The sequence below is a fragment of the Aureobasidium pullulans genome (assembly GCF_000721785.1).
Source record: "Aureobasidium pullulans EXF-150 unplaced genomic scaffold scaffold_21, whole genome shotgun sequence".
Taxonomy (NCBI): domain Eukaryota; kingdom Fungi; phylum Ascomycota; class Dothideomycetes; order Dothideales; family Saccotheciaceae; genus Aureobasidium; species Aureobasidium pullulans.
This window is the reverse complement of record NW_021941041.1, coordinates 48,127-72,028: the sequence shown is the minus strand read 5'-3', so window position 1 is coordinate 72,028 and position 23,902 is coordinate 48,127. Positions and strand designations below refer to the sequence as shown.

Sequence of the window (23,902 nt, the reverse complement as noted above, 5' to 3'; positions counted from 1 at the left end):
CATACTTCCAGAGAGTGAAAACAGATGAGCATGGATAAGTCAGAGACAGGGTGATGAGTGTGACGATTTAGAGTTTAACACGGAACGGATCAACCATTCCCCGCGTTTCTTTCATCTCCTTGACTCGACGTTTTGTTCGCGCCACACCCTCACAGAAGGCAGCATTTGAGCACGAGGTGAACCGTTGGAAACCGACTTTTTGTTTGCTTCTAGATGCCATGACCTTCTTTGCTCCATAACTCATTGGAATCTCTGGCAATTTCTCTGGTTGATTTCGCGAGCAAATCCTGGCACCACTGGTCACTTTATCTGAAGATGCATTGAAGATCTTTGCGCCTGGACCACCAAACCCATAGACTTATCAAGAGGATTGCTTTCGGACATCATGAAGTACGGACATGAATATGCGCAACTACTGGCCAGTGAAGGGTTCCCGGAGGAGTGGATTTCTTCGGCCATCTCATATCGACTGCTCAAGAAGGCTATCAAGAAGGTTCAGCAAGAATTAAGCGCCCTCGGTCTGGATGCTTCGACACTCCAGCATGTACACAGCGAATTTGGCGTGGAGGCACCAGGAGATAGAAATGGCGCACATTTTGTCCCGGAACTATGGGTCGCTGTTGATGGCGAGAGTGGAGAATTCCTGGATGCACACTTGACCAAGGAGACAAAGCAGTACTTTCTCTGGCTGGCCGAAAACAATGAGAACACTCAGTCGACTCAAACTGATGCTGGAAGGCGTGCCAGCCAGATCTCACATGAAACCGATGGGTCTTCAATATCGGAGCACGAGCAGTCTAACGCTATGATCAGAGCCTCTTCTGCTGAGAATGGTGCTCACTGGGCCCATGTCCATCTCCACACAGCCGCAAACTTCTTCAACCTTCTTGATCCGAAATTGGCACAACTAGATGCCATTCAGCACGCAGAAGAAAGGCGTCTCGAATCGCATATCGTAGAACTCGGTACAGCAGTCACTACGCTCACCGAGCCGGCCGCATCAAAGAAGGGTAAATATAAGGCTAGATCGGATGTAACAATTTGGCGCCAAATCCTTGCTCTATATGTTCAGCATGCCATCTTCTTCTCGCCATACGAAAGAGATCGTGGCTCACGCACTTTTGACCAAGCAAAATCACATCTCGAACTCTTCTCCAAAGATCTGGTTGACCAAGGGCTTGTCAAAAGGTTTAGGGAAAAGACGAGCAGGAACACTTTTGATCACTTCGTGGCGGTCAACCTGGACATCTTGAGAGCTATGCGCTTCCAAGAGCTCAACATGGAAGCAGTGCGAAAGATCCTTAAGAAATTCGACAAGCGGACCGCTCTGGGAGCAACAAAAGCTTATCAAAGTTATGCAAACAGCGGGCCCTTCGCAAAGTCTGTCGCAACTGACATGTGTGCGGCTATGTCTCAGCAAGTGGTCACGATCGTACCACAATTGGATGACTACAGCTGCCCGGTTTGTTACAACATTGCCTGGAGACCTATTCGACTCGAGTGCTGCAATACAGTCTTTTGCATTCGCTGCATGATCGAGCTACAAAAGTCGGCATCAAAATGTCCAATGTGCAGATCGACGTCTGTCATTACTGCTGACTCTGGATCTATTGATCAGCAAAGAGCTGAATATCTGGTCAAATACTTCCCGACTGAAGTCAAGGAGAAGCAGAAAGCGAATGAGCTTGCTGTCGCTATCGACAAGTATGGCCCAGACTTCCAGAAAGGCCCTTGCTGCGTAATGTGATCTCGCTTTACAACCACCAGTCATCACAAAACATACCAAAATTGCATTGGGGCAGCTAAAATCCTGGATTCTCCACGAAAGACATAATCCGAATCTTGTATGATGGGCAAAGGTTGAAGGTCATCGAGTTGTGCAAAAGGCCATCCGAGAGGCTCGAATCGACCCCGCGCATGGCGTCATACTCACGACTTCCACATCATTATCAGCCGCCCAAGCCGCCATCATAAATGCACCTTCCATCCGCGAAAACGACAACGCCAATGCTAAGAAACTTGTCTCGAACGACCATCAGGCAGACAAAATATCCATTGAAAATCAGCAAAATGTCGAACAAATCTCACCCTGATGCGGACCTGTTTCCACACGCCACAGGCCTTGCACAGAAGACAGTTGAGGATCACAAAGCGGAGCAGCCATTGAAGCTGTATGCTGGATGGTTTTGTCCTTTTGTCGGCCGCGCATGGACGGTGTTGCAGGAGAAGAAGATCCCTTATCAGTACATTGAGGTATTGTTTTTGCTCACCAAGCCATTGCGTTCTGGAGGCTGACTTGCAATGAAGGTCAACCCATACCACAAGCCAGAATCGCTGTTGAAGCTCAACCCTCGTGGTCTGGTCCCGACACTTCAGTATGACAACAAGCCATTATACGAAAGCACGGTCATCTGCGAATTCCTCGAAGAAGCGTACCCAGACCATGGACCAAAGCTCTTGTCTGAGGACCCCTACGAGCGTGCCCGCGCTCGAATTTGGACCGACTACTGCACTTCTCGAATCATCCCTGCTTTCCATCGTTTTCTGCAGTTCCAGCCAATGTCAGATACCGAAGGACTAGAAGAAGTGAGACAAGAGTTCTTAGGTCACCTGAAGGAATTTACCAAGGAGATGGACTCTGAGGGCCCTTACTTTTCAGGCAAAGATGTTGGCCTGATCGATTTGGTTGTTGCGCCTTGGGCAAGTAAGTTATATATCGCCTCGGATCTTGTTTTCGTCGAGTGTTAATGTCTTGTCTCCGCAGTTCGTCTATGGGTCTTCGACCACTACAAGAATGGTCTGAACATTCCAGATGGAGGTGAAGATAGTGCTGTTTGGTCGAGGTTCAACAAGTGGCTCAAAGCCATCGAGGAACGTCCTTCAGTGCGCGAGACTACGAGTGAGAAGGAAAAGTACCTCAGCATCTACCAGAAGTATGCCGATGATAAGGCACAGAGTGAGTTGGCTAAGGCAACTCGCAAGGGTCGTGGTGTACCTTGAACGAGCAATACTTGATGATGGGGAACGAGGCCAATCTTTGGGGTACATGCGCTCTTTATCATGCTCATACTCGTACCAAGACCCAGGACCCTGGCGGGAAATAGTCTCAGGTTACTGGCGACTAAATCCATGCTGCATGAACCTGAGTGCAAGATAGGCAGTCATCGTCGAATCCAATGCATGCCCCATCGAAACGACAGAACACCGAATGAACAACCAAGATTAGTCGATCGCACAAGCTTTCGCATTTCCTATGCTTGTTACAAGCGCAAAGACATTCTGTCTTTTGAGTGGTAGCTAGTCGCCTTATCTATGCCTATCGGCTGCCGCTACCGCTGCGATAAAGATGATCGACATTACCCCAACCCCAGACATGTCGTACCCCAACAGCATGGCAGTCGCACCTTCTCCAAACGTGCAATCTGCTTCTTCTTTCCTGCATCGAACGTGAGTACTTACATGTCTTATCAAGCTACATTGATGAGTATGCCGCCACACCTTGTGACATGGGTGCCGTTGCACTGCGATAGCCAATCCTTGCCCGCGCCATATGACTGAACGATATCGTGGGGCAAGACATGGTAGGTCGATAGCTCTAGATATATTGGTTCCCCTTTCCCACTCTATGTTCTGGCAGGCGTCTTTATCTTCGAGCAAATATACAGCATGTCGTCTTCAGCACAGATCTTGCCCGCAGGTGCCGGTTATGGCGTCGTCATTGGAGTCGGCTTCTTCTTCGCCTTTGTGAGTATCTTCGACGATAACTACGATCTGCAAAGACTGACAGAATGTCAAGCTCATGATGGGAATTTCGCATCTACAAAACAAGTACACAAGCTTCAGCACCAAGACAAGTGAGGAGTTCAACACTGCTTCTCGCAGCATCAAGCCTGGCCTTATTGCCTCTGGTATCGTGTCGGCGTGGACGTGGGCTGCTACATTGTTGCAGAGCTCCACGGTAGCATATCAATATGGTGTTGCCGGGCCTTTCTGGTGAGTCTTGTATCACAAAAACCTCGAAGACGTCTCTAACTTGAAGTAGGTACGCTGCTGGCGCAACAGTCCAAATCCTCATGTTTTCCATCCTGGCGTGCAAAGTCAAGATGAATGCACCACGCGCCCACACATACCTTGAGATCGTCCAGGCCCGCTATGGGAGTGCCGCCCATATCACCTTCTTGTTCTTCGCCTTCGTAACGAATATTCTGGTCGGCTCGCAATTACTGCTTGGTGGCTCAGCCGTTGTCACAAGCTTGACAGGCATGAACGTCTACGCCGCAATCTTCCTCATCCCAGTCGGCGTCTGCGCATATGTCGTCCTCGGTGGTCTACGTGCGACTTTCCTCTGCGACTACAGTCATACTTTGATCTTGATGATCATCATCCTGTACTTCATGTTCAACGCCTATGCGACCAGTGATCTTATTGGCTCACCTGGGGAGATGTACGAGCTGCTCAAAAAAGCAGCAGTGCAGAGACCCGTAGAGGGTAACGTGGATGGTTCTTACATGACACTGAAATCCAACTACGCGTTGATCTTTGGTGTCATCCAGCTTTGCTCAGGAAGTGGCACTGTGTTCCTGGATCAAGCTTACTGGCAGCGTGCCATTGCTTCTCGACCTGCTACTGCTGTTAGAGCATACATTCTGGGTGGTATCGCTTGGTTCGCCATTCCTTTCGGATTCTCCACCACTCTGGGCCTTGCAGCTGTTGCACTCACCGACAATCCTCGCTTCCCTACTTTCCCTGGAGTCCCAACATCCAGCGATATCTCCGCCGGACTCGCAGCATCATATGCAGCACAAGCACTACTGGGTAAGGGTGGCGCAGTAGCTCTACTCATCGTCCTGTTCATGGCCGTCACCTCCTGCGCATCTGCCGAACTTATCGCCGTATCCTCTCTCCTCACCTTCGATGTCTACAAACGATACATCCGCCCGACCGCCTCGCCCTCAAGTCTCATCTTCGTCTCTCACGCCATGATCTGTGCCTTTGGTCTCACAATGGCCGTCTTTGCCTGCATCTGGAATGCCATTGGCGTCGACCTCGGCTGGCTGTTCTTGGTAATGGGTCTCCTCATCGGCGGCGCCGTCTTCCCCGCCGCTTTCGCCATCACCTGGCGCGGTCAATCTGCCGCTGGAGCCATCAGTGGCGCCATTGTCGGTTTGATCGTTGGTATCGCAGCCTGGCTCGCTGTAGCAAAAGTCTACTTTGGCGAAGTCACCGTCGCAACCACTGGCACCGAATACGCAACCCTAGCAGGCAATCTCGCAGCTATAATGACCGGCCTCATCGTCACCGTAACCGTCTCTCTCATAAAACCGCAAAACTTCGACTGGGCGATTACAAGAAGCATTAATGCCGAATCCGCAGATCCAATCGTGGAATCACAATTACAGAAGAAACAAATGCATCAGGAAGATAAACTCAACACTTCCACCGCCGTCAACCCCAGCGAAGAGGAAAAGGCACAGGAGAACGAGAAAAATACCTCCACCTCCAATTCCTTCTCCGAACCCCCACCACCACCCACCCTCTCCACCGAAACCGACACCGAGCGCGCCGCCGACTTGCAATTAGAAGAATCACCATCATCCCTCCGTGGAGCTTTTAAACTCGCTTGTATCGCTTCCTTCCTGCTAACATTCATCATGGATTTCTTACTTCCTATGCCCATGTTCTTCAGTCATTACGTTTTCTCCAAAGGCTTTTTTACCGCTTGGGTGGTGATATCTTTTATCTGGGTGTTTGTTAGTACGGGGATTAGTGTTGTGTTGCCTGTAGTGGAGACGGCGGGATTTTTGAAGAAGTTTGCTGGAGATGTTTTTGGAGGGAAGAAAGGAGGGAAAGTGTGAGAGTGATGGTGGGGTGATGCGGATGGGAATTTTGGGAGTGGAGTAGATGGTTAGATGATCTGGATGATTTAGAATGAGTTAATGGTTTGTTATTGTTTCTGCTCACCTGCTCTTGGCCTCCTCTTCTCAAGGTCCTGTTTGATCTGACATAACGATCGTTTGGCTCTTGGCTGGTTCCATCGCAATTTCTCCTTTCACTGGAAACCATGAATCGTTCAAGGTTCTGATACTTCTCGACACAGGAATCCCAATTTACCAGTTCTCTCGTCTTTACCATACTTGACCGGCCCCAGTGTCGCACGACCGCTATCGACATGACAAGCCGCCGAGATAGCCATCGAGCAAGTCCCCAGCACAGGCATTCCATCTTCGAGTTTTCTGTCCAACGCAAAAGCCAATGCGCAGAGCATAATGAATCCAACCACCAAAGCTGATATGGCAGAGGAAGGGGAAATGCCATAGGTGATGCGTTGATGCGAATATTGACCCATGACGTCGTAGGTGGTGAGAGCTACCACGTTCAAAGCTTGCGACGTGAGGAAGTGTACCAAGGTCAGTGCGACGATGAAGAGAGCAGAGTAGTAAGGTTTCATGGCGAGGTAGTACGTGTTGCGGGCGCCCTGCCTTGGCAGAGTCACGCGTAAGGGAGCATGTGTTCTCGAGTATGAGCTCAACTCCACTGCGGCAAACATGCGTGAGAACAGATGGTTGTAAAACAGATAAGTGATCGAGATGAGGGCGTGTATGGATCCGAGGCCGAAGAGGTTGGCAAAGAGTCCATGTTCGGAGGTAGGGCTTTGTGAGGTCAATGGTTGGTAACCAGATATTCCACCGTCGTTGAGCACGATGAGGACTGCCGTCGCGGTGGCGAAAAAGCCAAGGAAGAGACTAAACATTTGTTAGAATCTGCTTGAGATTTCGAGGAAAACGAATCATACCAGTTGAGAAACAAAGCGCAGGTTTCGGTATCGACTGTCGCCCTCCACACCGGCCACTTGCGTCTCCATGAGGCAATGTCTTTTTCGGATCGTCGGAAGCCGAATTTGTCAAAGCGGCTCGTTGGCGAGTGTACTGAGTGCACGGTAACACCGGGCGTCTTTGCGGAAAAGGTGTCTGGATGCTTCAAGAAGCTCGCTACAGCATCTCCGACAGTTGCTATGAAGCTTTAGCTGATGTAAACCAAAACCAGTATCAATACCACGTACCCAGGGGCCGAAAGCCACGCGAAAACGCCAGACTGGCTAAGCAAAGAACCTCCACGAACAAGCAGACCAGGATACCAGGAAGGACTCGAGCATTGATGCTGACACCGCAGTCAGGCTCAAACTTTTGAGCCAGACAGTATTCAACAGGATATGTCGATACTGTGCAGTAGTAGTCCCAAGTAGGTATATTCCAGATACTGCTATTTCCAAAGTCGAAGTCTGTGTCAATGCAGTGGTTGTGAAAGATCGAGACTACACCAACAGTATTGAACCAATCGATAGTCTGCACACCTTGATACTTGGACTTCACGGCCATCTCTGGGTATTGCAGATCACCATCGATGAATCCGTCCAAGGAGTTGCTGGCGTTAGACGAGCTTATCAGCAACACGTTGGAGTAGTCAAAGGGCACACGCGAGGACGAGAACATAGAGCGGCACTCCTCTGTTGGTATTCGGACGAGGTCTACCAGGTTGACTCGCATTTGTTGTAGCAGCTCGTCAAATTCGATGGATTTCAGAGCTGTACGAGAAGACCTCGAGATGTTGACATAATTCTCCGCTTTAGCCAAGAACGTAGACTGCTCTGTTGCGCCATCGAGTCGAGATCCTTTAGGATAGTCTTCAGTCACGAGAGCCACTGTCCTATCTGCAGTTGCTAGAGTAGTAAAGAACACAGAGTTATGACTTGAATACAGTTAGTAACAGTAATGACCAGAGTGCATCCTCATATGACTTACAGGAAGGGCAACATGATCGAGGCCAATCCTAGAAGGACTGCTCTGATGAGTCTGCGCTTGTGAATCCATCTCATGTTTCTGAAGCCTCCCACACCAATGTGCAACCATCTTTCTCTCGCATGAGCAGTATCAACTTCTGCTCTGGTCGGTGAAAGCAATACTTGGACGCCATGTGTACCCACAGCGAAAAGCAAGACGGCAAACGCATTGACGAGCAAGTGTGCATAGGCCACTGTTCTTGAAACCTCTGAGCAGAGACCGCTGAAAACTTCTGCCACACCGTGAGCGATGTGCGTGTTGCTGTGTATCCAAATCAGGAACGCAATATACGCGATGAGTGTAAAACTGGCGAAGGTGGTGTTGATGATCAGGACGGTGCGCCAGGTTGGGTGCCTGCGGGGTCCCGAACCACTACTGATGAGTCTTTCGTGACCATCATCCATCGTGATAGATTGCGAGGCTGGTAGAAGCTCTGGGATTGCCGCCGCTGATGGCACAGAAGAAATCGCATGAAGGCCGTCGCACTTGGTCGTGGGCAGAGAGCAGAAGTCACGTTCATGTTCGTAGAGAAATTGGGCTTACAAAGGTACTTGGGCGAACAGCAAGCGGCTGAGTAGGATCATGCTGGGACTGTACAAAGGTTGCACCATGATGATTGGACGCCTTGCCGCCAAGGTATGGCTATGAGATGTTACATGCAAGCCACTCATTGCAGACATCGAATGCAGAAGGTGGGAACAGGACACGACTCGGAGGTGGTTCACATCTCGTGTTCGTCTTCAGCTTCTTGCCGAGTGTGTTGTGGTTTTGAACAAGGCAGGAAGACCGCAGGCAGACCTCAGGCTGTCCATTTCGGGACCGGACCGTGCTTGACCGTTGTCCACACTGCGATGACGCGATGACACGTTGCCAACGCGTGTCAAACGCCGCCAGACTCGACCAAAATTGCATCGGAGCACGACTGATCACTCTACTCGAGTCGCAACCAACAAACATCAGACGCCATGTATTGGCCGTCAATACAAGTCATCAATAGTCTATCTGCTTCTGCAGAAAGATGACGATGTGTCGCCAGATGCCGCTTCAACCGATGTGCTGTCGGCTCGGTTGGTCGATTCTCCTTAGAGTTTCCCCGCCACGAGTGATCGACTCGTTCATACCAGGTTGCGGAGAGGGGTTGGGGTGGAGTCGCGGATTTTATCCAAGAGCCGAATCTCGTGCTGAGATGCCAGAAGCAAAAGTCTAAGTATAAAGGCAGGTTGGTTTTACATCAAAGCCTCTCTTCTTGACTTCTAGTACACTCACCGCCAAGATGCATGTTACTTCCTTACTTACAGTTGCATCTCTCTCTACTGGATCTTTGGCATGGCCGAAGTATGTTTCGCAACAAGATGAGATGTCTGTGCAGACTTCATCCGGTCTCGTTCATGGAATCAAGGACTCGAAATATCCCAACGTTCGTCAGTTCTTGGGCATTCCATTCGCACAACCTCCTACTGGGTCGCTCCGTTTTGAGCCTCCTCAAGCACTTCCTGCGTCTGCCGCAAAGAAGGTGGTCAACAATACTCAATTGCCTCCCAGTTGCATGCAGTATCTCAACACAGAAAGCCCTGGAGTCTACGTTGACCAAATCCTCGAATTTGGTCTGCAAGGCTTGAACCGCACAGGCTCAATCAGCGAAGACTGCTTGACACTTAGTGTCTGGACACCTACTTCCAACAACAATCAATCATGTCGTAGTAATGAATTACTGCCGGTCGAGATCTGGATATACGGTGGCGGCTTCAGTACTGGAGGACAGGACGTCCCTTACCAAATTCCAAGCCAATGGGTTGAGCGAACGCAGGACCACATTGTTGTGTCTATCAACTACCGCGTCAACATCTTCGGCTTCCCTAATGCTGCAGGACTAAGTGACCACAATGTTGGCTTGCTCGATCAGAGGGCAGCAGTCGAATGGGTCCGCGACAACATTGTCAGATTCGGGGGTGATCCCTCTCGCATGCTGCTCTGGGGTCAATCCGCCGGCTCGATCAGCGTAGACTACTACAACTATGCTTACCCCAAGGACCCCATCGTCAGTGCCTTCTCAATGGACTCTGGTACCGCTTTCTCTGTCATCCAGTCCGTTGACACGCAACACACAAACTTCACATTTGTAGCCTCTCAACTCGGTTGTGCAAACTCTTCCTCTCCTGAAGCAGAACTGGCATGTGTTCGAAAGGTCCCTGCTAAGGACATTGAGGACTCTGTCGCGAACTACCAGATCAATGGCACCTCACCAGGAATCTCTTTCCTCCCTATCCCCGACGGAAAAGTCGTCTTCAGCAACTACACTTCCCGCGCTCTCGCCGGCAACCAAGCGAATATACCTGCTATCATCGGCACGAATGCTCAAGATGGTGTGCCGTTCGCTCCCTACAGTCCATCCGGTCCGAACGCCACTCTCGCACAGCTCGCTCTCCTCCGCACTTTCTTCTGTCCTGCCACTGAGAGCATCCGTCTACGTCAACTGACCAACCGCCCAACCTATCGCTATGTGTACTCTGGCAATTTCTCGAACATCGCTCCTGCGCCTTGGTTGGGTGCTTATCACTCCTCGGAACTGCCATTGCTGTTTGGCACCTACGACAACTTCAGAGGTGCGGGACCGGCATTGGAGGGACAGACTAGTGTGGCAATGCAGGATGCTTGGGTTGCGTTCACCAAAGATGGAATGCAAGGTATTGAGAGCACTGGATGGCAAGAGTATGAGGTGTTGGGAGAGAACACTGTGAGGGACTTTGGTGACGGTGTTGCGGTCAAGGATACAGATCTCAAGTACTTGGAAGGTCTTTGTGATGGTTCGATGCCGAATTACTCTGCTTGAAATCTGTATTCAAGGAAACATGTATATAATGCTGCGCTATATGACAACCGGAATGAGTAATATTTTCGCTTTTGATATATCCTGTCACCTTTGGATCAGAGTCTACTCTGCACCATCTCCTCCTTCTGCACAGGGTTTCGAACCTTCTGTACACTCTGCTTGTCCTCTTTCAAACACCCCTCCACAACCTCCGCAACAGCCAGCAATCTCTCCTCCCTCAGTCTCTTACCCACCAACTGTAAATTCACCGGTGCATCTTTATACTTGCCCGCTCCCCCTTCGTCCCAGAACTTGCGGTACATGGCATCCTTCTCCCCTTGCACCGGCACAGTCCCCTCTTCCCATGTATCTGTCTCCCTCACCTCCGTCACCGGAAACACCACGCCAGGCAAATCAGTAGCGTTAAACACAGCAGTGTAACCCCAATACTTACTCTCGTCGTGCGCAGAAGCACAACTAGCGTTTACAGGACATAACAGCGCATCTATGCCTGCTTCCTTCCACTGCAACGAAAATGCCGTGCGCAATTTATCCCTTGTGGAGTTTAATGTCCAGGTTTCTTCAATGGTGTGGCGGGTATTGGCTTCGGAGTCGAGAAGCCATTGGATTATAGGGACGGGAGGGTCGCTTTCTTGCAGGAGGGTGGACTTGTACTCGTCGCCGCCGTCGAGGAAGTAAGCTTTGTTTATCCAGGAGAGGAGGGAAGCGTGATGTTGAGGATTCCATTCCACAATCTCATGTCCTGCTGCGCGGAGCTTTGCGACCGTGTGACGTAAAGCGCGAGTGATGGGTGGATGAGGCAACACAGCACAGTCATTGAACATAACCCCTATCCTAAGTCTTTTAGGCAAGTCCGCAGCAGTAGTATTCCGCCATGGAATATCAATCAAACTAGGTTCTTCATCCCAAGGTTCCTTCGCCAACGCCACCGAGCAGAACAACCTCAAATCAGCCAGCGAATTGGCCATGGGACCCACACAGCCGATTATATTCTCCATACCTGCGTGCAGGCCGCTAAGTCCTGAATGGGGGATTCGCGCTACCGAGGCTTTCAAGCCCCAGCCGCCGCAGAAACCAGAGGGCCCGCGGATGGAGCCGCCGATATCCGTGCCGATTCCTAGTGGAGAGCCGCGCATGGCTACGAGTGCGGATTCGCCGCCCGAGCTGCCGCCTGAGGTGAGGGAAGTGTTGAAGGGGTTGGACGTGCGGCCGAAGAGGTTGGAGTGTGTTTCCAACGCCATGAGGGTTTGTGGGTTGGTGGTCTTGACGTGGAAGACCGCGCCTGCTTGTCGGAAGATCTTGCAGATGAGAGCGTCGTGGGGGCTGGGAGCGTCCGCCCAGGAAATGAGTCCGGAAGTCGCAGGTGTGTTTGCGAGATAGATATGTTCCTTGACCGAGATGGGTAGGCCGTGGAGTGGACCAATAGGTTTACCGTGCTTTTCCATATAGGCGTCCAGTTTCTTCGCCTCTTCCAGAGCAGAGTCGAACATGATCAATGCCAGGCAATTAGTAGCTTGATGAGCCAAAGCAGCGCGTTTGCAAAAGGCCAGAGTCACTTGGTAAGACGTCCATTTCCTTGCACGGATTCGAGAGAGAATGTCCACGGCGCGAGATTCGGTGATGAAGAGCTCTTCTTTCGACATGATATGTGGGCATTTCTTGGGTAGATCTGTCAAATTGTGGCCGACGAGGAGGGACTTGTCGACGATCCATGCTGACGGTATAGCATCGTAGATTTCCTTTTGCTTTCTGGCGGCGATACTTTGCCATGAGAGTGGTTGAGCTGCAGCCATGGTGTCCAAAGCCAATGACTGAGAAAACCAAACGAGTAAATATACAAAAAAGCAAGCAAATGCGTTAATAGCAAGAAGAACCCCCAACCACTGGCAACCCAACCCTTATATATCCCAAACCATCCTCCCGGCAAACATACCCCCGTCGCGCGCCCTGCCGGGAAACTCAACCACGCTTCCACCATACTCTTATCGCACGAACCGACGTCGGAAACCTCACCACAGTAGGAAATAATGTGGAGCGGTGAATGCGCTGGCCTAACGTTTGGCGAAAAACGATACGCGAGCCGAAGTCCTCGGTTCGCGCTGCCGTTTCGAGCAGATTGGGCACAAAATCATCTGATAAGACCACTTGGGCGGATCAGATAAAAGGTTGCTTTGACTTCATGTCCATCTCTGCTGCAGTGCACAGCGAAGAATGTACACGTCAAAATACACAATGGTTTTTAGATTTCTTGGAATGTCCAGTGAGAGCCCGATTCTCAATATCATATTTCGCACTCTCATTGGACATACCATATAATTCCAAAAATATCTTGCACTTTTACAGGCAGAAAACAGGGGATGTATGGGTAGCAGAGATGCTGAATGTTCTGAATTCCAGGGGCGGACATTTTTCGTGTTTTTGAGCTCCCGGTGGCAAGATGGAGACGTTGAAATGCTTGTAAGAATGCACGATGGTTTTGTGATTTCTCAAAACGTCCAGTGAGAGTGTGGATTATTTCGACTCTCACTGGACATTCTTTTGAACCACAAAAACTTGGTGCATTTTGACAGCGACAAGAATTAGTATCATAGGCGGCGGAGATGGCGTTATATATACAAGTCACATTCCAAGCAAGGGGAACATAAAAGCAAGGGGGGCACAACTTCAATCATTCATTCATCAAAAAGAGCTAAAATGCTCTAAAAGAACCTAAGAACTCCTTTTTTCCTGACCATTCCTTCTCCTTAGATATCGTGGACGATAGGGGCGAGCTCGCCGTCGTCGACGGGAACTTGGTGGATGTCGGCCTCGGTGTCGGAGGGGACGGTGTCGCCAAAGGAGGCGGCGTTAGAGGCAGCGTCAGAGACGGAGCGGGTCTCGACACCCTCGAGGACCTCGTCCTCGCCCTTGACACGCTTGACTTCGAAATCGTCAAGGTCGGAGGGGACCTGGGTGGCGGCGCGCTTGACACCGTGGGCGGGGCCGGCGACATCCTAAGGGGCGGATTAGTATATGTGCATTTTCAAAAGGGTGAACGCGTTAGGTACCTCGTCGTCGACGCTGGTGGCGGCCATAATCATGGCGGAGACGGAGGCGAGGTCTGCCTCGGGGGTGGAATCTCTCTTGACAGCGCGGCCCTTTCCAATGGGCTTGATGACATCCTCATCAGAGTCCTCGGACATCTGGACGTCCAGCTTGTTAGTTCTGGCTGAAGCACGGGTGGCACGGCCGATCGAAGGACGAGCAGCAGTCTTAGCCTTCACGGCGGCATGCTTCTTGGCGATAACTCTGGAAGGTCTGCCAGAGGCAGTAGGCTTGGTAGGGGCAATCTCATCGGTCTCGTCGTCATCCTCGGAATCAGACTCAGCCTTAACGAGAACAGCCTTCTTGCCACGGCTCTTCTTCACAGGAGAAGAGGGAGCGGCAGAATCCTCAGCGTCGGCCTCATCAGCCTCGGCGGTGCTGCTAACAGACTTGATCTTGGCCTTGAGCTTGTGGTAGGCAGTGTTTGTGGAAGCCTTGGTCTTGTAACCGGCCATGCTGAAGAGCTTGTCCATGTCAACCTTGAATGAGAGTCAGCATACGATCAGGCCACATTGTGCGCAGAATCGGAGGGCAATGGGATGTTAAGAAGAGGGCAGAGATCATTGGATTGAAGAAGAGAGAAGGGAAAGGATGTCAAGACTTGTTGTGCGCATGAGATCGTAGAAGAACGAGACGGCGGAAACGGACCCAGGGCCGGATTGAAAAGAGCAGGAAGACATATGGAATGAACTTACGTCAGGAACGGACTTCATACATTGCCAGACCTGGCCGAGGAAGACCAGCTCGCGTTCGTTAAGAGTGGTGGACATGACTGTGAGTGTGGCGGGTTGATACTGGACGTGTATTGTTGATGAAGCGTAAAAAGTACGATGCGGAACGATGTGTATAGAAAACGGGTGTGTGGTTGGTGTGTGAGAAGTACGAATGATTTGAGAACGCGCTAAGAAGAGTTGTGATCAAGTACGAAGCCGTAATGAAGTACGAGATCGATATTGACAGTGAAAGGTCATGGTAGGTTCCGGCGTTGTTGTGACGAACAACCTCGCTGTCGATATCACGCGCCTTGACTCGCGGAACCAATAGGGAGGCGACGTTGTGCCAGGCGGTGGTATAGGCGTGGCCTCAGAGCATCACTTGGCGATGCTTGCTCTCAGCGGTGATGCTCATCACTTTTTTCACCACCGACAGCACGCGATGACTTATGCTGATGCACACCAGTGACAGTAATGCCTAAGGCCGTCGTTCCTAAGAACGAATCCTTGCTCTCAGTGGTGATGCTTGATACTTTGTCACTGCCGACGGCTTTCGATGGTGTATGCTGATATTGACATTGACGAGGGAAGACCATCACTCCAGATAACCAACTGATACTTGCTCCCAGAGGTGATACTAGTTCTTTGCTGTCACTGCAGACTATGATACCTGTGATGCTCAAAAAGTCACTTTGATATGCCAGCCATTGACAAGAGTATTGGCCACAGCGGTGAAGCTCAATATTTCCTGTCACTGCCAACGGTACTCTTCGACATTCTTTGATGTGCCAGACATTGATGAGGGTGTCCGCCTCAAAGGACATTGCTTGCTCTCAGCGACGAAGCCCAATGCTTGCTGCCACTGCCGCCGGTATTCTCGACTTTGTCCTCAAAGCGATGGCATGTATTGATGTGCTGAGGAAACGGTGAAGCTATTGACCTGGAAGAACACCACTTCAGCAATGCTTGCTATCAATGGTCGATCTCAGTGCTTCCTACCACTGCCGCCGACACTCGCGACTTTGTCTTCCTGGCGATAAAGTTTGTTGATATGCTCAGACAATGGTAAAGTCGGTGACTTCGAAGGCCACCACTCCGGAGATGCTTGTTTTGAGCGGTGATGCCCGTTCCCCGCCGACGGTCTCCGCGAGATCTTGATGTCCCGGCGGTGACACACGTGGATATGCTAGGCATCGATGGAGACGTTGACCTCGAAGACCGTTGCTATTCGGGGGGCCCTTGCTATTCGGGGGGCCCTTGCTTTCTCTCTTCAGCGATGCTCGTTGCTTGTTGCCACTGCCAACGCCACTCACGACTTGCTCTTTCGCCGATTATGCATGTCTCCAGCATTGTAAGAACTGCCATTGAGCTCTGTACCAAGTGCAGATGTAGCGATACCGAGCGGTAGTTAATAGCGAGCACACAAAAGACTGTGTGCCAGTAGCATCACTTTTCCGTGATCCTGAGGATGATGTAGCATACGTCTAGCATCATTGTCTTTGCCGTGAAGCTGAGCTTCGCATGTGTAGACGTTGTGATGTAGGGACAAGCTTGACATTGACAGTTCAACATGCTTCGTTCTGCCAGGTGGTGTTTGGTGCAGAATGCATGACTGTGTACCTCGGCAGAAGCCAAGAGACTTTGGGAGCCAGCAGCAATATGGTTGTCATGGTTGTCTTTTCATGGTACTTCTGGCCGAGATATCTCAAGAGGCAAGGTCACTCTCTGCTCGCATCACTGGCATGTGGCATGTGGCATGTGCGCTCAGGCACATGCGCTGAAGCAATGAGTGCGAAGACCCTGCGTGGTTTGACATGTGTTCAAGGGCCAAGCAATTCGTCGTACGCAGAGGCTTCGAATGAAAGCATTTGGACGTTGCGGATGTAGGTTGAGGTATTCTTTGCACACATTGGATTCAAGCCAAAGCACGTCTTGTAGAGGAAGCCGTGTATGAAAGCCTGTCGAGAGTAGGAAAAGATGTGTAGTGGGAAAGGAAAGCAATGGCAAGCAAAAAATGTTGACAAAGAACCTAGAGTTAGTAGGAATTCAAGATAGACAAAGAGAAGGCCCATAGGGTTTAATCATAAATGAGTTTGCAATTCTTTTTTTTTGAAGCTCATAAAGGGAAGAAAAGGAAGCTACAACCTTGGACATACACGGGTTGGGCGGATCCTTCGTAGCGCCTTCCTTTGCGCCATTCGCCAGGCTTGATGCGACAAAGCATGTCTTGACCCTGCCTGCGCCTTTTGGTGATTCCCTGCTCGCGCAAATGTTGGACATAATTTGTGTGGTTGGCGTTCCAGCCGAATGCTTCTTTCAAGACAGATTGTCGTCGAATCGATGTCGCGTCCAATCGTTGGTAATTCTTGATTTGGTTCCGGTCGATTGGTTGATCAGAAACCTCTGCCGCCACGGCCTCTTCCACGGCCACCTCCGCGACCACCGCCGCCCATACCGCGTCCTCTGCCGCCACCTCTTGCACCACGGGCACCTCTGTCTGCAGCTTCCTTGCGGGCCTTGTTCTTGGGCTTGGGGGCGTCATCGATCAAGAGAGTATCCAGAGGTAGCGAATCGGGCAGAATGTAGTAACGGATGGTAGCGCCGCGGATGTTCATGGAGTCCAGAGCGATGGTGTCGCGACCCTTGGGAGTCATCTTGACTGTTCGCAGTGCTGTGTTCATTTGTGGGGAGACTGATGCGATGGTTCCGTGGACAATTGTGCCTGCCATAATGTGTTAGCAGCTGGTATGCATCTGCGCGACTCAGGGAGACATACCATTCTTGAGCTCGATAGTCACCGTCTCATTCTGGCACTTCATCAAAAACCTAGGATGGAGGTTAGCTGTTTGCGACTTGCTCAACAAGCACATCGACAAGCGACGGCGGAACAGTAGCTCACCTGACGAGCTTCATATTGGGCGCACTGGTTCAGTCAAGAAATGCGCGCTTGTTGTGAGTTGTATGGACAAAGTGTGTTGATTCTCAATGCTGCCTGCTGTCGCGTTCGCGGTCGTTCTCAACTCGGCAACTTGCGCTGTGACGCTCCTTCCTCGCCCGGCTTCTTGGCACTGTCTTCGCGAATGAATCACGTGGTGTCTTCATAAACGATCAAGCATCAACGCATTCTCCTTGAACTCAGGCACGAAACAGAATAACATGAAGTGAATGCTTTATTTGTGGTGATCCAAGGGCAGACATGAGTATAGCCGCCCTTGTTGCTCAGTACAGGTATGCTATCTAATCGTGTGAAAAAGACCACCGGAGTAGATGCCGAGAAGAACTTGACAATTCAATAATTGAAAAGCTACGAAAAGGAGATGACAAGGTGTTGAATACTCTGTCATGCGATTGCTCTCGAGTTGGGTATATCAGGAATGCAACAAAGCCAAAACTCCAATCAGACCAGTCCATGCCAAATGCAACAAATAATCAAATCATTCCTCATCAACCTTGATCCACTCGCTGTCGGTGCCAAAGTCGTTGGAGGAGGCACTCAGATCGCTGGGAGCCTTGCGGTATCTGCTCTCACCTTCCGAAGGCTGCAGACCAGTCGTACCAGCCGTAGTCGTGGAAGCCGAGACACTCTTAACCTCGTCGAGAATTTGTGATTTGATCTGTTCGTCTTTTGCGGAGGGCTGGAAGTCGAGTTCGGCGTGTGAGACCTTGACCTTAACACCGGGAGCAGTCTCTACCTCGGTCTCGGTGGCCTCGTCGTCGGCGACGTCGCCAGGCTGTGAGACGGGCTTCTTTGGCGTGCTGCCTCCTGATCTAGACTTTCTGATGCGCTCTGCCTCTGCCTCCTTTTGCTGAGCCTGCTGCAACTCGTAGGCAAACCAGTTGATGGCCCACCAGAGACCGGCGCACAAGGTACTGAGAATGACAAAGTGGATGCTGTAGGTGAGGGCGAGAAGGGCGGCAAGGGTGAGCTGGAGGGCAGCAAAGGTGATGTTGGTGGCTAAGAGGAGAGTAGGAGTGGCGCCGGGTGTGAAGACGGCGTCCCAAAGGTTGACCATAAAGTCGGCCATGGTGAAGCGGTGTATGCGATTGTCGTAGGAGGAATGGCGGGGATCCTCTGACGAGAATACGAAGGTTCGGATGAGGTAGGTTCGTTCGTTTGGATTTCTTTGGGGTCGGAGTAGACTTTTGGACGCAGGTGGAGGAGAGTCAGGCTCGTTTGACAGGCAAGGCGCCTGCTGGATAGTCCAGGTGAGCGATTAGCAGATAGTTGCAATACGGAGAGGGGGACAAAGATCAATCATCAACCATCATCAATCATGCATCCCCATGTTTCGCGGAGATGGCCGGTGCTCGTGACCACGATATTCCCGCATCCTCCGACACCATCACCCACCGCCTTTAGCACTACTCAAACGCTCTAACATCGGAAAGGCGTTTGACGTCTCAGCTGCTCCGCCTGTCCGCCTGTTGCAAAACGGGATCCTGACTTGGCTCGTCCCGCGTACCTCGCAGAGCAATCACTTCTGCTACGCCGCGCCTACACGTCTAGCACTAATCTCGGCCCTTATGGTGGGGGAGTTTTCAACATATCATTCCCATCATGGCCCAGTTGGCCGTCAACGCCTTTCTAGACTCAAAAGGTCTTTCTGCTACACATGCATGGATTGAGTCTTTTGTAAATTCCAGCCGTCAAGGAACTCCTACACCAGCTTTGCAAAAGACGGCTCTATTCCGCATACTCGCTTCGGATCTCACATCATCAATCAAGGCCTCTCCAAACAACACCTTCCCGCCAAACGCCCTCAACCCCACCGTCAAGGAACTTCGTGTCCCGGATGCTATTCCTGTCCAGGTACTGGATATCGAGGATATAGGACGTAGTGCTTGGAGCCAGGTTGAAGCCATCGAAGCCCAGGAGCGCGGTGAGACGACTAAAGGAAGAGAAGTCATCCGCGTTGTACCTGACGAAGAGGCCGACCCGACCCGTGATGGTACCGCTCCCATATCCAAGAGCAACGGTCCTCACAAACTACTTCTACAGGACGCCAAGGGTACCAAAATCTATGGCTTCGAAATCACTGATGTTGATGGTATTGATTTGAATCTGGGTATCGGCGCTAAGATCATCTTGAAGAACATGACCATCGCTAGAGGTGTCGTCTTGCTTGATCCCAATAACACCCAACTACTCGGCGGAAAGGTCGAAGTCTGGGACAAAGCCTGGAGATCGGGCAGAAAGGAACGGTTGAAATCCAAGGTTGGTCCAAGAGAAGAGGAGGAGCTTTGAAGATCCCGATTGCTCGTCAAACCTTTCAAACCCTCGACTCGACCTCCTTACTCCCTTCAGATGAAGCACACGACTACCAAACTTCCCTACCGCATAGATGGATTCCTCGCGACCTACGATAGTCACAAGCCTCACGTCCAGCACGATTTGCGGCTGATGAATGCGTATACGCAGTAGACAGGGGTATCATAAGGTCATTTTCTAGTTTTGCTTTGAAGGATCCTGGCCAGTGGCAGCCTGGAACTCCGGGTCGTTCTCTTCCAACTCTTGCTTCCTGATAGCTTGCATGAGCTCGTACATTTGTGCAATTTGCTCGTCTGTCGAAACCGTCAGTACAACGATCGTACTCCCAAAGAAGAATCAAAGTCGAATACACACCGCTCATCTTGTCAATCTTTGCCTTGTCCATCTTTTCTCCCCTCCACTTTTCGCCCTCGATCTGTTGTGCATAGCCTTGCCATTCTGTGAGGAAACCGATCTATCGCCCTCTCGGTCAGTCCCATTGCTCTTTTCTTGCTTGGACCTCCTCTTCTCCGTGCAGCAGTGCGCTTACAATGTGAATGGGATTCTCAACATCCCTGTGTGCCCTAAACTCGCTCTTGATATACTCATCACCCAACACACGCATCTCCGGAGGCAAGTGTTTGCGATGACCACGGAGTAGTCGACGATACAGCGGAATTGGCGGGAGGAGGGCGTGGGGAACGACACCCAGGCCGCCAGATGGCGTGCCTACGGTGCTGGCTTTTGCTAGGAGACGTGAAGCTGCGCGCATTTTAATTTATTGTTCAACACAGAGTTGTGGATTAACAGAATAGTTCGAAGCAGCTGCGACGAATACAAGAATGGTTGCGTCACTGAGACCCTTGGTCTTCTGCCTCGGCATTCGCCGATCGCTGCATTGCGCTCCGCAAAAGACACCCCCGAAGCTTTTGACTTGCGATTGTTTCATTGCTGGTTAGCGGAAACACAGCAGAGACGATGTTGCCCACGCCGGATACATCGCATGTCGACTACGATCAAATCTACGAGCCCGCCGAAGACTCATACCTCCTCCTCGACACCCTGTCCTCCGCCTCCGAAACCGCATTCCTACATTCGCATTTCCGCGCCGGTCATGCACCTCTAGTCGTCGAAGTGGGCACTGGCAGTGGAGTTGTTCTGGCCTTCCTGGCTGCCAATGCCTCTGCTATATTCGATCGCTCCATCTGTACTCTCGGCACAGATCTCAATCGGCGGGCATGCATCGCTGCTTCGGAGACAGTAAGAAAGGCTTGTGGGAAGGAAGTCAAGAGCTCGTTTGCGAATGTGGTCAATGGCGATTTGACTTCTGCGATCAAAGATGGGCAGGTGGATGTATTGGTGTTCAACCCACCATACGTGCCTGCTGAGCTGCCGGACTTGAGTCTGCATGCCAAGTACAATACCGCTGATGGTTTGACTTCGTCCGAAGCCTTTGATCGGGATTCGCATTTGTTGGCGCTGAGTTATGCGGGTGGTGTGGATGGAATGGAAGTCACGGATCGTCTTCTGGATGAGGTGCCTAGGGTGTTGAGTCAAAGGGGTGTTGCGTATGTGCTGTTTTGCGCTCAGAACAAGCCAGAGGAAATCAAGAGGAGGATCAGACAATGGCCTGGCGGATGGGATGCCGAGACCGTGGGAAGTTCAGGCAAGAAGGCAGGATGGGAGAAGTTGTGCATCGTCAGGATCATGAGGACGACGGCAACAGATTGAATGAGAAGGAGAAGGAAGTCAAAGATTGGAAAAACATCTATACATCCTGGTTGCCCATTCACCACCCACAACGCCATACCGACACCCAGAGTCGCTACTCAAATCGACAAATTCGCACAAGCGAACGCCGGACGAGTGCTACCGCTGTAATCGTCAATTATGGCCTCCACAGCAGCATACAACCCCGGTCCCAAAAGGAACAAGCCACAAATCATGACAAACACATGAACGACAGTCATGACGCTTCTTCCAGCACCAGCAAACAGCTTGCCACTGTACAATTGCCAGTACGCAACAGCAAAGAAGATGAAGCCAAAGAAGGAGTCGAAAGCGGCGCCGAGGAGGGACAGGAAATCGCCCATGCTGGGGATGATCTCGGAGAAGATGAAGGCGACGAACCAGATGCAAGCCATGACTGCAACCCACACGCCCCAACCGATAACAGTGTTACTGTGTGCATGGCGCGACTTGCCCATGATACGGTGGTACACGAACTTGGCCGAAACATTGGCGTAAATCTTTTGCACCTCAAAGTCAGCAAACGCTCAAAGTCTTTCTCATCACCAGGGTGTCAAAACTTACCACACCAATAACAAGCGTAGGCACAATGACAAACGCAAAGCTCGCCTTCTTGTAAACCACAACTCCCAAACTACCAAAAGCAGGAGCGGTAGCATATTGTCCAAGATACCTGAATCCAATAGCCGGAGGCACAATAAACAAGAATCCAGAGATTCCAGCCAGCACGGTCAGCGCCTTTGGGAAATCCTGAGGCCGCTCCATCTCAGCGATGAAAGAAGGGAACAGAATCTGCGGCACCCAGAGGAACGTAATGTTCAAAACCTGATTCCTCACCATCAGTATTTCATTCTTTCACCAAGCAAAAAGTTTGTGGATGGGGGAACGATCAGACTTACAGCATTCATGCAAGCGACCCAAGTGGTTCCAGCAGGAGGGAAAGCATAAGTCTTGACAGGACCAGCCTTGGGATAAACCCCAGAATACCCATACCCAGGCGCATCCTCGATGCCGACAAAAACGAGGAAAAGCAGAATGGCAATGCCCATACACGCGGCACTGAACATACTCATAAAAGAAACATGTTTCAACGTCCTCGGCACACTCATCACAATCCCCATAACCGTGACAATGACCGAAAAGATGACGGTACACATACTGTGATCACTCAACGTGTTCAAAATCTTGGCTCCGGTCAAGACATGAAACCCAATGAGCAAGATATTATTCGCCAGCAGCATGAATCCGGTAAACTCGTAAGCGATCCTGGATTTGCCGAAAGCGTAGTAGCCGAAGTCGCAAATATCTTTGATTTGAGGATTCTTCATGATGAATTTGTGCATGGTGAGGGAGGTGATGTAGAAGAGGATGCCGGAAATGAGCATGGTGATTATGCCGGGGACCCAGCCGAGGACGGATAGAGACCAGGATTGTGCCATTATGGCCAGGCAGACTTGGTCGCCGCAGAGGAGCCAGGCGGCTTTTTGCCAGGACATTGTGCGTAGTTGGATTTCGTGGGTGTGGTCTGTGTAGAGGACATTGTTAGTTTGGGATCAGGGAAGGAGATTGGTGTATGGTGGACAGGAAGGTGAGAGGTATGGGGTTGGAAGGGTGATGAGGTATACCTTCATTCACCAAAGCGGTGATCGTATCGATAGAGGAAGCACCATCGCTGGGCACATCCTTGACATCGTGGATAGTGGCATCATACACCTGCTTCTCCTCTACATCCACATCGCGTGCGTGGTGTGTAGCCGACATCTTTTATTCCTCAAGTCCAGTATCCAAAAAGATCAACGAAGGAAAGATATGGAAGTAAATTCAAGAGAACGAAAAAGATCTACAAAACCACAGCACATGCAGGGAAAACAGCCGATCATATATCCCTGCCCATCTCCTCTAGCCAATTCCAGACCATTTCACTTTTCTGTGCTTATCCGAGTATTTGGGATTGATAAGAGTTTTGGGGGCGATATGCAACCTATGGCAACCGATAAATATGGCGTGCTTAGACGTGCTTGCCCAATAACACACTACTCACGAGCTTACCCACTTTACGCTCAAGGCAACTTCAGAGCCAGTGGAAAGCCACACACTCTATCTTTTGTAAGGTCTACCGTTGCTTAGAGTTCGGGGACGCCGGGGCTCGTGCTCTAGAACCGTTCCATCTGTTCAGAAAGTCTTGGATGGAAGACAAGCCAATTTTTTTAAGCCTCGGATAGATCTTGGGAGGGTGTGCCGCACCTGACTTTCAGAATGCTTCATGCTTCTTGGGATCTTGGGGGGTCGGTGGCTTGCGTTGCGTGCTGCAAGTCAGAAAAATGGGGGGCGCATATCTGCACACTCGACACCTGAAAGCTTCCCATCCAAAAGCCATCTTACCTTTTGCTCCAAGTTCTCGTGCGAGGGGGGGAAAAGAAACAAAAAAAAGAACAGTTGA

The 23,902-nt window shown here is 50.8% G+C and overlaps 14 protein-coding genes across 14 annotated transcripts; 7 read left to right on the top strand and 7 right to left on the bottom strand.

Annotated features, from left to right (window-relative positions):
• Window positions 1-385: 385 nt before the first annotated feature.
• Window positions 386-1,747, top strand: M438DRAFT_377036 (uncharacterized protein; the record flags this gene model as incomplete). Its single annotated transcript, XM_029908703.1, has 1 exon — window positions 386-1,747. One exon carries the CDS (start codon window positions 386-388, stop codon window positions 1,745-1,747), a length of 1,362 nt encoding a protein of 453 aa, XP_029757149.1.
• Window positions 1,748-2,070: 323 nt separating this feature from the next.
• M438DRAFT_280549 (glutathione transferase omega-1) lies at window positions 2,071-3,000 on the top strand (the record flags this gene model as incomplete). Its single annotated transcript, XM_029901169.1, has 3 exons — window positions 2,071-2,253; window positions 2,308-2,704; window positions 2,765-3,000. 3 exons carry the CDS (start codon window positions 2,071-2,073, stop codon window positions 2,998-3,000), a joined length of 816 nt encoding a protein of 271 aa, XP_029757148.1.
• A 333-nt stretch (window positions 3,001-3,333) lies between these two features.
• M438DRAFT_99729 (solute symporter family transporter) lies at window positions 3,334-5,926 on the top strand. The gene is made up of 3 exons (XM_029910465.1): window positions 3,334-3,744; window positions 3,797-3,993; window positions 4,043-5,926. The coding sequence occupies exons 1-3, from the start codon at window positions 3,667-3,669 to the stop codon at window positions 5,853-5,855; spliced, it is 2,088 nt and encodes a 695-aa protein (XP_029757147.1). The 5' UTR covers window positions 3,334-3,666; the 3' UTR covers window positions 5,856-5,926.
• Window positions 5,927-6,070: 144 nt separating this feature from the next.
• Window positions 6,071-8,242, bottom strand: M438DRAFT_358280 (uncharacterized protein; the record flags this gene model as incomplete). The annotated part of the gene is made up of 4 exons (XM_029907249.1): window positions 6,071-6,743; window positions 6,794-7,010; window positions 7,061-7,746; window positions 7,800-8,242. 4 exons carry the CDS (start codon window positions 8,240-8,242, stop codon window positions 6,071-6,073), a joined length of 2,019 nt encoding a protein of 672 aa, XP_029757146.1.
• A 738-nt stretch (window positions 8,243-8,980) lies between these two features.
• M438DRAFT_348342 (acetylcholinesterase) lies at window positions 8,981-10,854 on the top strand. The gene has a single exon (XM_029906124.1). It carries the CDS (start codon window positions 9,112-9,114, stop codon window positions 10,666-10,668), a length of 1,557 nt encoding a protein of 518 aa, XP_029757145.1. The 5' UTR covers window positions 8,981-9,111; the 3' UTR covers window positions 10,669-10,854.
• On the bottom strand, window positions 10,699-12,621 carry M438DRAFT_348341 (amidase). Its single transcript, XM_029906123.1, has one exon. It carries the CDS (start codon window positions 12,459-12,461, stop codon window positions 10,764-10,766), a length of 1,698 nt encoding a protein of 565 aa, XP_029757144.1. The 5' UTR covers window positions 12,462-12,621; the 3' UTR covers window positions 10,699-10,763.
• Window positions 12,622-13,405: 784 nt separating this feature from the next.
• M438DRAFT_368134 (uncharacterized protein) lies at window positions 13,406-14,522 on the bottom strand (the record flags this gene model as incomplete). The annotated part of the gene is made up of 3 exons (XM_029908022.1): window positions 13,406-13,661; window positions 13,716-14,231; window positions 14,448-14,522. The coding sequence occupies 3 exons, from the start codon at window positions 14,520-14,522 to the stop codon at window positions 13,413-13,415; spliced, it is 840 nt and encodes a 279-aa protein (XP_029757143.1). The 3' UTR covers window positions 13,406-13,412.
• Window positions 14,523-16,012: 1,490 nt separating this feature from the next.
• On the top strand, window positions 16,013-16,445 carry M438DRAFT_348338 (uncharacterized protein). Its single transcript, XM_029906122.1, has one exon. The coding sequence runs from the start codon at window positions 16,074-16,076 to the stop codon at window positions 16,350-16,352; it is 279 nt and encodes a 92-aa protein (XP_029757142.1). The 5' UTR covers window positions 16,013-16,073; the 3' UTR covers window positions 16,353-16,445.
• A 248-nt stretch (window positions 16,446-16,693) lies between these two features.
• On the bottom strand, window positions 16,694-17,412 carry M438DRAFT_399441 (Sm-like ribonucleo protein). Its single transcript, XM_029909414.1, has 3 exons — window positions 17,365-17,412; window positions 17,242-17,291; window positions 16,694-17,187 (listed from the first exon to the last, which is right to left on the bottom strand). Exons 1-3 carry the CDS (start codon window positions 17,376-17,378, stop codon window positions 16,859-16,861), a joined length of 393 nt encoding a protein of 130 aa, XP_029757141.1. The 5' UTR covers window positions 17,379-17,412; the 3' UTR covers window positions 16,694-16,858.
• Window positions 17,413-17,630: 218 nt separating this feature from the next.
• Window positions 17,631-18,627, bottom strand: M438DRAFT_348336 (Pkr1-domain-containing protein). Its single transcript, XM_029906121.1, has one exon. The coding sequence runs from the start codon at window positions 18,488-18,490 to the stop codon at window positions 17,900-17,902; it is 591 nt and encodes a 196-aa protein (XP_029757140.1). The 5' UTR covers window positions 18,491-18,627; the 3' UTR covers window positions 17,631-17,899.
• Window positions 18,628-19,023: 396 nt separating this feature from the next.
• M438DRAFT_280441 (uncharacterized protein) lies at window positions 19,024-19,710 on the top strand (the record flags this gene model as incomplete). Its single annotated transcript, XM_029901162.1, has 1 exon — window positions 19,024-19,710. The coding sequence occupies one exon, from the start codon at window positions 19,024-19,026 to the stop codon at window positions 19,708-19,710; it is 687 nt and encodes a 228-aa protein (XP_029757139.1).
• A 201-nt stretch (window positions 19,711-19,911) lies between these two features.
• On the bottom strand, window positions 19,912-20,485 carry M438DRAFT_338339 (ACN9-domain-containing protein; the record flags this gene model as incomplete). The annotated part of the gene is made up of 3 exons (XM_029904107.1): window positions 19,912-20,027; window positions 20,089-20,188; window positions 20,264-20,485. The coding sequence occupies 3 exons, from the start codon at window positions 20,483-20,485 to the stop codon at window positions 19,912-19,914; spliced, it is 438 nt and encodes a 145-aa protein (XP_029757138.1).
• A 103-nt stretch (window positions 20,486-20,588) lies between these two features.
• M438DRAFT_99621 (uncharacterized protein) lies at window positions 20,589-21,493 on the top strand. Its single transcript, XM_029910464.1, has one exon. The coding sequence runs from the start codon at window positions 20,692-20,694 to the stop codon at window positions 21,442-21,444; it is 753 nt and encodes a 250-aa protein (XP_029757137.1). The 5' UTR covers window positions 20,589-20,691; the 3' UTR covers window positions 21,445-21,493.
• A 49-nt stretch (window positions 21,494-21,542) lies between these two features.
• Window positions 21,543-23,358, bottom strand: M438DRAFT_368129 (putative amino acid transporter; the record flags this gene model as incomplete). The annotated part of the gene is made up of 4 exons (XM_029908021.1): window positions 23,088-23,358; window positions 22,362-22,987; window positions 22,027-22,287; window positions 21,543-21,962 (listed from the first exon to the last, which is right to left on the bottom strand). The coding sequence occupies exons 1-4, from the start codon at window positions 23,221-23,223 to the stop codon at window positions 21,543-21,545; spliced, it is 1,443 nt and encodes a 480-aa protein (XP_029757136.1). The 5' UTR covers window positions 23,224-23,358.
• Window positions 23,359-23,902: the final 544 nt, after the last annotated feature.